General features: G+C 43.9%; 2 protein-coding genes across 2 annotated transcripts in view; one reads left to right on the top strand and one right to left on the bottom strand.

The window, feature by feature from the left end:
• The window catches only part of ccdc22 (coiled-coil domain containing 22), an 18,773-nt gene extending 9,454 nt beyond the window's left edge, over window positions 1-9,319 (bottom strand). The window contains exons 1-6 of the mRNA XM_034877859.1: window positions 8,862-9,319; window positions 7,501-7,678; window positions 5,358-5,490; window positions 2,886-2,992; window positions 1,535-1,619; window positions 660-871 (exon numbers count right to left, since the gene is read on the bottom strand). Of these exons, the coding sequence (XP_034733750.1) occupies window positions 660-871; window positions 1,535-1,619; window positions 2,886-2,992; window positions 5,358-5,490; window positions 7,501-7,678; window positions 8,862-8,911 (765 nt within the window). The 5' untranslated portion in view covers window positions 8,912-9,319. The remainder of the gene's footprint in view (window positions 1-659; window positions 872-1,534; window positions 1,620-2,885; window positions 2,993-5,357; window positions 5,491-7,500; window positions 7,679-8,861) is intronic.
• Window positions 9,320-10,125: 806 nt separating this feature from the next.
• The window catches only part of tbc1d25 (TBC1 domain family, member 25), an 8,141-nt gene continuing 6,466 nt past the window's right edge, over window positions 10,126-11,800 (top strand). The window contains exons 1-2 of the mRNA XM_034875824.1: window positions 10,126-10,344; window positions 11,487-11,596. Coding sequence (XP_034731715.1) covers window positions 10,300-10,344; window positions 11,487-11,596 — 155 coding nt within the window. The 5' untranslated portion in view covers window positions 10,126-10,299. The remainder of the gene's footprint in view (window positions 10,345-11,486; window positions 11,597-11,800) is intronic.

Here is an 11,800-nt window from a genome sequence, read left to right as displayed (position 1 = left end):
CCAGTCAGGAGCAGAGTATGAGGCCCTGACAGTACCTAGGTAAGGACTACTAGCCAGTCAGAAGCAGAGTATGAGGGTGTGTCCGGTTTTCTGTTTTTTATATTTTATAACGTCACTTCTCTGCCCACAAAACATCCGACAACTAAGGAATATTTCCATTGTCTATCGGCTGTCTGGTGTGTGGTGGTGATGCTGTAGTGCAGGGGTCTTCAACGTTTTCCAGGCCAAGGACCCCCAAACTGATGGCGAGATGGACCGGGGACCCCCTAATTATATATATTGTATAAAATTGTGTTATATCAAACTGAAGTAAGTAAGTAATGTCCAAAATTACATATGGAGTAATGTAACAAAAGTAATTCTGCCCTGGGATTATTAAAGTATTTCTGATTGTGATTCCTCGTTGATGGGACAGGTGTTGTGAATGAAACGGTGCCCAGCTTGAAAGAGCTCCTGTGTGTCGCTGAATGTGTGCATTGATGACTGAAAGACATCTTCTGCCTCCATTTATCTGTTTACTACAGTGTGTTGAATTCATGTTAATGTGTATTTAAAGACATTTCAATTAGTGGAAAAACTTCAAGGGGGGGGGGGGGGAATATAAAAAAAAGTCTAATCAACCAAAACTTTCGCGACCCCCATGCAGTACCTCCGCGGACCCCCTGTTGAAGACCCCTGCTGTAGTGAGTCGGATGACTTGCCTGTGGCGTGAGGCGAGACAGAAGTCCCTGCGTGTTCCACTCGTTGTCCCACTCCTGCGTGGCGCTCAGGTCTGCAGTGTGCTGCTCCAGGATGGACGCCACCACAGAGGCATGATGGGAAGGCTGGGCGGTCACAGGAGGAAGAATGTCTCGCTGGTAGTCCTCCAGCTCTGCAATAACAAGACATGCACACACATTATTTAAATTCCTTCCTTCCTTCCTTCCTTCACACAGAAAGTTTGAGACCTGTTTCTGTCTCCCGTACCGCAAAACTCAACCGAAGTCAATTTCAGTGTGGCTAATGTGATAGGGACGGAATAATAGAGCATAGAAATCAACAGGAGCTGTGGGGGAGATTAAACTAAACAAATCACGCTCCAATGCGGTGAGTGGGCCCAAAGATTGCAAGGCATTTTGTTACATAAGTTGGGGGTTCTTGAGCAAGAGAAGATATTCGATAGGAGGAATGAAATCGCCTCGGCAGTCACGTGATCGGGATAGGACGGGAGGATTTTCGTGGGCTTGGGATGGGACGGGAGGGATAATTGATTCCGGTGTCACCCTCTGGAGAGACAAAGTGTCTCCCCCGAGCTCTCTGACCACGGTGGGAAATCTATAGCAGGACAAGTTAACCCCTCTCCTTGAGTTCATGTTGTACGTGTAGTTGCATTTTTCGAGTGGTGCTCGGCAGCCTGCGTGCGGCGTAGGTAAAACTTTACGCATAAGTAAAAATCTTGCTTTAATTGTTTTCAACTGCTCTTTGATGCGAGGCCCTTTGAATTGCCTTGTTGTGGAAATGTGCCATCTTGATAAAGCTGCCATGGCTTGCCTACCTTTCAGCTGCTTCTTCCCTGGACCTTTAGTGCGGTGCGGTAAACTGAGAGGCTGGACGTGGAAGCTGTGCCGTGCTCCTGAACTCTGAACAGAGGAAAAAAAAATGACCTGTTAGAAACCGACAGACTCTCCTCTGGGCAGGTTGCATATCATACAAATGGCGACACAGTAGACTTCTGCACTGCTATAACAATATATCTATAACTCCATCCTTGGATTACTGCCAACATATTTATCCATTTATATGTCATGCAAGCACATATAAAACGCTCCCGGGCCTTCATCCCTTTTAACGTCCCGTCGGTCCTGCCATCAAACTTGTCACCATAACTGGAAATCATGTGCAAGTGCAGCACAAGTCCAATTGGCCACATGGTGGTGCTGAATGAATTACATTTTGTAGGGGCACACAGAGCAAGCTGGCCCCTCCCCCCATGTTTTTTTTTTGGGGGGGGTTTCCTGTATTTTTCTTCAAAGTCCTTGCAGGAGTCATCCCAAAAGGATTAACGATATTAAAGACAAGTCTGAGTCTATGTTTCCCTAACTGTCATGACTACCTGACACTAACCCCCTTTCCCAACCATCTTGTCAGTGATTGGCTTGGATTTTTCCACTGTGGTCAGGGGGCAGGCAACTAGATTTTTCACGGTGTTCAGGGGGCAGGTAGCTAGCTTTTTCACAGAGGAATCAGAGGGCAGGTAGCTAGCCTTTTCACATAGTAATCAGGGGGCAGGTAGCTAGCTTTTTTACAGTGTTCAAGGGGCAGGCAACTAGCTTTTTCACTGTGTTCAGGGGGCAGGCAGCTAGCTTTTTCACTGTGTTCAGGGGGCAGGCAGCTAGCTTTTTCACAGTGTAATCAGGGGGCGGGCAGCTAGCCTTTTCACAGTGTTGAAGGGGCAGGCAGCTAGCTTTTTCACAGTGTTAAAGGGGCATGCAGCTAGCTTTTTCACTGTGTTCAGGGGGCAGGCAGCTAGCTTTTCAGTGTGTTCAGGGGGCAGGCAGCTAGCTTTTTCATTATGTGTTCAAGGGGCAGGCAGCTAGCGGATTAAGGAGATATGCCTACGATTTGAGACAAACATTAAATTGCGCTGAAACCACGCAGGAACTCATAGTGCCCCTTTAAAAGAAAATCCCTTATGAAAACATTTTAGAATAGATAAACATTTAAAATTACATTTCTGAGAAGTCAGCTTGGTATGGCAGATGACTATAAAACAGTTTTTTGAAGGAAGCCTTACAGATTTAGTAAAAAGAGGTTCGGGAATGGATGCATGATAAAATGCCAGAATCCCCCCCACCCCATGCATTAAAGCTTTTTTAAACATAAAAATGCAAGTTTAAAGTGTTTACTTGTGTTTCACCGTGCAGTGGCAGTCTGCAGTTTGGAGGCAGCCAGGGCACAGCCAGCTGGGCTTTGATCGCAGCGGCGATGGCTTTCTGGAGCACCCCCGATTTACCTACAGGAAGAGATGACAGCTTTGGATGACTCGGCAATAACTGGGAATTCAAAATAAAAGGCCTTACCATGCCCTTATCTTAAGAAACCGTAGTGCAGACAACAGTGTTTCCTTCTAGACCTCCGGTTGTGCAACAATGCAGTTTTCTGGCATGGATTCAGATGGTTAGTTTCTTCTATCAGGTTTTCTGCAGGTTTTGCAAGTCAAATTTAAGACTTTTAAGACCTTTATGAATGAAATGTAAGACCTATAGCAATATTTCATTCTAGTAGTTTACTGAGCAGTAGCTCAGTCAGTAGGGAGCCGGGTCGGGAACTGGAGGGTCGCTGATTCAAGTCCCCATATGGACCAACAAGTATGGTGGTGGACTGGTACCTGGAGAGGTGTCAGTTCCACTCCTGGGCACTGCCAAGGTGCTCTTGAGCAAGGCACCAAACCCCCAACTGCTCAGGGCGGCTTTCCATGGCCAGCCCCCCCATTATGACATCTCTCCATTAGTGCATGTATGGGTACTGAGTGTAATGTGTGTAATGTGTGTAATTCAGGCCTGTGTGCAATGTGTAGAATAATAACAGAGTGAATACATTGTAATATCCCTTGCAGGATTAATAAAGTATAAATTATTATTAATCAGGGTGCCGAAGTGCTGCAATAGCCGCAATCGGCAAAATGACTATTATTGCCCATACTTATTATTATTCTTCCGCCAGATTTTTGTCCCGCTACTAGTCCCGGAGCGTTACCAACACGGGCAGACAAAATACATCAAAACTTGGGTAATGATTGGGAATGGTGTGCTATGACTTTTCTAAGAGATTTGCCACGCGGTTTTCACGAAATCGGCAAAAGATTTCTCATAGACTTGAAGGAGAAATATTCGGGAAATCGCTCAACATCGCTCAAAACCCCCCCGTTTGGCTATATGCTGTATCGCCATACTATAACGTAGAAACATGATTAAAAGTTTAAATCGATGACAAGACTTTGGCGTTTATTGGGCTGAATGGGCATTCAGATATCAAGCACAGTTTCTCTCAAATCCTATTTTATTGATAGCTAGTATCCCTTTGATGATATGATCATTTGTTTGAGAGCTTGTTCAGTATCTGAATAGCTGGTGACAGCAGGTGCCAGGTGCAGTCGTTAACTGATTACAGATCAAAGAGATGACATCACAGAGATGAAAGGCTTCCTATTGGTCCTTAGTAACCCGGCAACCATACTCTGTATGTCTGTCTGTTGACATCTATCTGTCTCCCTCTCTCTTAGACACACAAACAGACACACACACACACACACGTCTTAACGTCCTAAATAAGTTTTAAAAAGATATATCTCTGAAGGGTTAAGACACTTATTATTTTTTTATTAAGTTTAAATGCTATTTGCATGTGCACTAGAGGGTGACATTTTTTCGGGAATCCCACGGGTCACGGGATTCCCGTGGGATTCCTGCAGGATGGGAGTCATATTTACTATTAATCACGGGATTTGGACGGTACAGGATAAATGGTTAACGGGAGCAGACGCGAGCGGGAATCAACCAATAGCAAAGACGACATAAAAATCTAAACGCACCTAAATGCAAAAAAAAAGTAAATGCACCATTTTGTAGATTTCCTTTTAACACGCCTACAGTGTAACGCAATTAAAAAATAACTACACGACCCAGCCGTCCCAGAAGCCATCAGGGCTTTTTGTCACGACTTACCGCCGTAATTCAAAGAGCAGCGATGGAGGGAGCTAACAGCTGCGGAGAAGTCGATGTGGCAAAAAATGATTTACAGCGCAAAGTCAGAAGTAATGACATGTCTATTAAGTTCAGAGAACTGGTCGGAAAGTCTGAAATATTAATTAAGTTTATGAGAGTAGAATGTGACGGTGATAGCACGATGTCCGCTGCTTGTAAGACATGCTTAGTCCTAGTCAAGTACGCAAGTGATTCAGGGACGAGCGGCCTGAAGAGGCACACTTGCAAGGCAAATTCGGAAAAGAATCAGCCGAGCATCGCTTCGTTCATCAAGCGAAAATTGCCGTCAAATGGGAGCGGTACAGGAGCATGAGTCAGTTTAAACAGGAGCGGCATGGGAGTGGGACTCAATTTACCAGGAGCGGGATGGGATGGGATTAGTTTTTAAACTTTGGTCTGGGAGTGGGACGGGACAAGATTTCTTTCTATGGGAGTGGGACGGGACAGGAGTGAAAATCCACTCCCGTGTCATCCTCGTAGTCCTCGTCCAAGTAGGAGGCACACTGATAAAATTTCTGCAAAATTTTCTAGTTATTATTATTATTATTATTATTATTATTATTATTATTATTATTATAATAATATGAAACCACGTGGAGGGCCTAGACGGAGTACCTGTTGGCTGGTCTGAGGCCTCGGCACTTTCTCTGGGCAGCTTCTCCACCAGGAACATGAGCAGGGAGCGGATCTCGGGCTCGTTGCTGTACAGGAAGGTCTGGTAGCCGATCTCTCCTTTATAACCGATGTCCTGGAAACCAACGGTGGGACATGTTAGAAAGCCGATAATAATGATGGTAATGTTGAGCTGATAATCTTACATGCACAACGGAAATGTTCTGCATTGTTTGGGGCTGGAATAATATTTAGTTTTTTTCATCGTCATCACTATAGGACCTGGTGCAATAAACACACTGCTAAAGCCACCGAGAGATTTTTTGAGTAATTTGAAGAAAATATCAGCAGAAAACTGATAAATGTAACTATCATTTTTTTTAATGGTGCGTTTTATGTTTAATTCAATGTTCAAAGTGGTCAATTAAAGTAAGTTGAAAATGATTTCCTTTCTTGTTTGTTGTATTTTAGCCGAATAATGAAAGCAACAGAAAAGCAGAACTGAAAACACTTTAATATGCATTTATTGCACGTTATCGCAATATTCTCGAACGTTATCGCATATTTTTCTCATATTGTGCTGCCCCAGAGGTGTATTTTAGATTACTTTTGTTGATATACTACAATAAATATGTTCAGCAGGTTTGTGCACATTTTTAAGTGGATATACGGAATATCTGGAGCTTTCTTAGTTGTTATATGGCGCAAACCAGCATATATTCCTCCTCTCATTCCCCCTGCTCTGGTGTTCCTCCTCTCATTCCCCCTGCTCTGGTGTTCCCCCTCTCATTCCCCCTGCTCTGGTGTTCCCCCTCTCATTCCCCCTGCTCTGGCGTTTCCCCCTCTTATTCCCCTTGACCTGGTGTTTCCCCCTGTCATTCCCCCTGCTCTGGTGTTTCCCCTCTGGCCTTTCCCCTGTCATTCCCCCTGCTCTGGTGTTTCCCCTCTGGCGTTTCCTCCTCTCGTTCCCCCTACTCTGGCCTTTCCCCTCTCATTCCCCCTGCTCTGCCGAGTCACAAAACCTGAGACATGCGGAAACCCTTCTGACCCGTTTTGGACTCTGCGGGGTTGTGTTTCAGACTCAAGGGCCGCAAACAAAGACCTTTGGTAACATCGACACTACGCCATAATTTCCCCGCCTGATTGGGTCTTATCAGACTGTTGAACAAACAATACCCCCCCCATTGATTAATCCAGACTCTGACCTAGTCTCCCTGCCTACCCCTCCACTCCTACCCCCAGGCGTTTTTAAGTCTCTTAGTAATTTAATATTTAGCATCTATTTATTCTCTGATCTGATTAATTCTGGCTATGTACTGCTGTATGTTGTGTTTGAATGTGCCTCACTGGAAAAATAAAGTTCTTTTGATTTTGATTAGATTTGTCGGTCATGACGTCTCAAGTCTCTGAGACAAAGCCACAAGCGTTACCACGGCAACTACCAACAACGGCGTGTACATTTTTTGGGAGTGTTAGTTTTAACAGAGATTAGTTCTTCTACTAGAGCTCAAAACACAGAGTTTGCTTTTGGCTCAAAACTTTCAAAGCTTAGAAACCAAAAATGTAGCACTGTAAACGTCGCCTTAGACTTTGCCATTAGTCCTACAGCGCCACCTACTGGTCTCATGTGTTTCCTTGGATCGGGGAGGCTCCAAAATCATGTTTGCAGCTGTCGCCTTGGTCCCGCTACACGATCTGCGATGCCATGTTACATCCTGCTACGTCCTGCTGTGCCTTGTAATGTCGCACAGTGCCCTGCTATGCCATGAACTACTACAAAGAACTACTACAAACTACTAGTTTTTGTGATTGTTATTGCCACTCTTCATTTTAACCCCAACCGGTCGTCAGACACCGCCTACCAAGAGCCTGGGTCTGGGTCTGGGTTTGAGTCTGGGTCTGGGCCTGGGTTTGGGCCTAGGCCTGGGTCTGGGTTTGGGTCTGTGTCTGTCCCAGGTTTCTTCCTAAAAGGAAGTTTTTCCTCGCCACTGTCGCACTGTTGCTTGCTCTGGAGGAAACTACTAGAACCGTTGGGTCCTTGTAAATTATAGAGTGTGGTCTAGACCTGCTCTATCTGTGAAGTGTCTCAAGATAACTCTTTTTATGAATTGATACTATAAATAAAATAGAAATTGAATTGAATTACCTGACAGGCCTGTGCCAGGCTCATGCCCACTCGAAAGCGGGCGGACATGCCAGGAGGGAGGGAGGTGGGCAGGGCGCCCCCCAGGCCTGGATCTATGACCCGGATACATCGGACCACGGCCTCCACTATGAGCTCACTGCTGAACTGGTGGATGCTGCCGGTCTCCTCACTCACCTCCCTGTGGGGCACATATTAAATATGAAGGGAATCAGAGTCAGCTTTATTTCCAGGTATGAGGACACATACGAGGAATTTTTCTTTACACATTCAAAACAACCAAAACAAAAATATAATACACACTAATATATACACAATGTATACATTCTCTAAGCAGAAACAATATAGAGGCATGACTGCAATGAAGAGTTCAATAAAAATATTTTAAATGTGGAGAATAGTGCAAAGGATGCTGTGATAAATAGTATTATGTTATTATATTACAATATAAACAGTTCTGAAATAGGAAATGAGAACGATGAATAATACTAAATAATAAGTGAGATGTGAGAATGATGAATAAATAGTAAATAATAAGTGAGATATGAGAAGGATGAATGATGAATACTACTAAATGAGTGGAATAATAAGTGGAACCAGTAACAGGTGCTGTAGAGACCGTGGTACTGGGTCATGGACCAGAACTGAACCTGACACTGTGGGTCAGAAGTCAGCTGTTCATCAGAGAGATGACTTGAGGGTAGAAACTGGGTAGTACACATAGTACAGGGCTCTGTAGCGCCCCCCAGAGGGGAGAAGCTGGACCAGGTTGTGTCCGGGCTGAGGTGGGTCTGCAGTGATGGTCCTGACAGTCACATTCACACTTCACCCAGAAACATACGTGGCTGTACTGACCCAGACACTTTAATATAACTTCTCACAACCCTTCTCTTTAATATAGCCTTCACCCCGTAACAACACCACACTTAACCTGGTTGTTACTGAGTTTTCTGTTGTTTTACTTGTCAAATAAAATGTATTGTCCTTACATTGGTTTTAATGTAAAGTGTCTTTCAAGATGCAACTGTGACGTTATGCCATGCAACTAAGTTGCACAAAAACAACAGCAAAGCATTCATAGCACACGGTCCATAACTGTTAAAAACACATGTAGAGACAGATAGACAAAACACTCAAGTAAAGTACAAGTACCTCAAATGTGTACTAAGTTCAGTACTTGAGTAAATGTAGCCTCCTAGTTGTACTAACCAGTGGAAATAACCCACGTCCCTGATCATGTGACGGGCTGATTAGCTCCCTAACGTTACGTTCATGACTTCTGTCTGACAGCTAAGTTAACATTAGCCAGGTAACATGTAGCTTCGACAACACTTTGTACATTATTAACAAGTATTGATACTTACGTGCCGACTTGTTTGAGGGCGTGAATCAAAATGTTGTCAACTTCTTCCATCGCTGAAGCTTCTCTGTGAAGTTAGCTAGCTAGCAGACAGGACTACGGCGGAGCATGTGATGCTAGCCGGTTTATTTATTAACATTAACTAGCTAAGTTAGCTAGCAACAGTATTCCCCCGTATGAATACAAGCTGGTGAGCTAGCTTCCATCTTCTGTAGGCTAACTTAGAAACGTTAGCTAGCTAGTTTTTAATTAGCAAAGCTGCTCAACTGCTTATTTTTCGCCGATTTAAAGCGCCTTGACACAAATATTTAAATAAGCTTTTGACACGGGGAAAGATTAGCATTTCCTACAAATTTAACCAAGCCGGGTCGGTCTGCTACTAACGTAACAAATCTGACATTTGTGTATCTTGTTCAGAGTGGAATTGAAGTGATAACGGAATTGAGCAGCGGCATTCTGGGAGATGGAGTTCCATATTTGGTCACTGTCGCTGGAAGAAGTGAGAACCGCGCAATCTGGAAATACACTTCCCAGCATGCTCCGAAAAGGGAATCTCATGACCGGAAGCGAAAATACGTTTTCTAGGATGGAGAAGGAATGTCCCGCCTCTGATTGGCTAGTACTCGTTGCCCTCGTTGCTTTGATTGGTTAGGTTGAGGCACGAGGAGGGAGATTGGCGCAGTTAGGGTTAAAATCTGTTAATATTTACAGTAACATCTTTACGATACATGACAAAAGAAAACGCCAAGAGAGTCTTTTATTTGTTGGATTTACATTCTATACTGGACTAAGAAGATCCCTAGTATTTAATTAATTATTTAATTAATTATATATAAATAATTATTTATTTATGTTTTGTTGTATCCATTGTTTCTAACTCAAAGTTGTAAACGTTTTTGACAAATGTACAAACACATTTTGCCTTGATTGTTTGTATGACTATTCTATTATTATTCTTTCTACAAATATATGTGTGTACATTTTCTTCAAGAGACGTCACTCCCATGGAAGAGAACGGAATTATCAATTGCGCATGCGCAGGACAGATCGTGCAGGCAGCACGGATCTGGCATAGACCGAGGGCATAGACCACGGTTTTTGCCCCTTCAGAATACAAATAGACAAACAAATAAGGCATTTTTAAAAATACATTTCAAAAAAAGAACTCATGTCTGGAGTAGACCACGGGTACCGACATCCGGTCGGCAGCAGCCATAGACAGTTAAAGAAGCAGCACCGCCCTCTTCGGTTCACAAAGTCCGGCGCAACACCGGAAATGCAAGTTCCCAGTAGATGGCGGTAATACAACTGTACAGACCCTCAGACCCCCATCACGAAATGAGAAGAAGTCGACTAGTGCCACTGTTATTGATCACCATGTCGGTGTAGAAGGAAAACAAAACCCAGAACCACCACCCTGTTCCGAAAACGGAGTCTTTAAAATGGCAGACGAGGAGGAGAGGGGGGTGGTTCGTGTCAAAGTCAAGGTAGGATGATTAACGTCTGGGTTACCAACTGCCAACGTTCCGTCTGTTGGTTACCGTTCGCTAGCAACCGTCCGCTAGCAACCGTCAGTTCGCTGGACCGTTAGCCGTCTTTCAAACACACGTTCAAAGTGCTAAATGTCGACATAAAACACCCGTGACATTAGCTCTAGAACGAGTGAGTTTTGGAGGGAAAGAGTCCCGACATTTTGTCAACGTTTCGCCCGGGCCAGCGTTGTTGTTGTTTCGTGGGAATACATACTTCTCTGAATCTGTCACGTTATTTTGACCGTAATTTGACTGGTAACAGCTAGTTAACGTGTACACAAGTACCTATAACCCCGTAGTGAAGCTCCAACGGTAGCATAAGCTAATGCTATGTACACAAAGCAGTGGACGCTCACAGTCTCGAGCCGACTGACGTCACCTGCCTGCTCAGCTAGAATGCGTGCGTGACAGCACTGCGTGACGTCACATGATACCTATGTTAAGTAAACTGATGTTTATTTAACTTGCTTTTCCCTATGTTGCAAAATGGGTCAAATAATATAAAAAATGATTTTTTTCTAAATCATGTAGACTACACACAGTGCTTTCTAATTATCTTCTGTGTGTACAGTGTATAATTAATAATATTTAATTTATACTTTTTATTGATCCCCAGTCTGGGAAATTACATGTGTATTGACGGCTGCATACTACAGCTGGGCAATAATTAAGCCTCCTGTCGTCCTCGAGTCAAATGTGACCCCTTTAAAAAATGTCTATATCTGAAATATGGGTTTCTTTTTAACCAAATCACCATTAAAAAAATGGATAGGATTCCTTTTAAACGCTCTTTACAAACCCTGACCCCTTTTATTCCTGACTAATCTCATCTATACCTTCCTGATTTTAACTACTCGTCAAGCATAATTCATAATTTCTGCTTTTTTTAAACTCATTAGGTATTATTGACCACGAATTCCAAAAAGTAGTGTAAAACTAGTAGTAGTAGTAGTAGTAGTAGTGAGGCTTACACAGTAAATTCCCCTGAATTATTGTCTACTTACTGCCCAAATAGTACAATGTGTGGCCACCTCCCCCGTGTCCCCCCCCCCCACAGTATCTAGTTTAATATTTTACCTTTTTGTTTTGCTTTGCAGAAATGTGACGGCGTGTTTCCTGTGGAGTTTCGGTCCTTTGCCGTTGATCCCCAGATAACATCGCTGGAGGTCCTGCAGCACATCCTCATCAGAGCCTTTGATCTGAACGGGTAAGGGTCTGCACCCTGGCTTTAGTCCACATCCACAACGTGCCGGGACGTCCGTCCCCCCGTCCTCTGTCTCTGTGTCGGCGCTCTAACCTGCGGCTGGTTTCTGAGGACTATGGTTACCTGGATCTCAGGTCTCTGCAGGGTAAATCCAGACCGCTAGCTAGACTGTCTGTCCAATCTGAGGTTTCTGTTGACGACCAGGGT

Source organism: Etheostoma cragini, chromosome 7 (genome assembly GCF_013103735.1).
Source record: "Etheostoma cragini isolate CJK2018 chromosome 7, CSU_Ecrag_1.0, whole genome shotgun sequence".
NCBI lineage: Eukaryota > Metazoa > Chordata > Actinopteri > Perciformes > Percidae > Etheostoma > Etheostoma cragini.
Note: the sequence above shows the minus strand (reverse complement) of the source record. Positions and strands in the feature narration are given on the sequence as shown.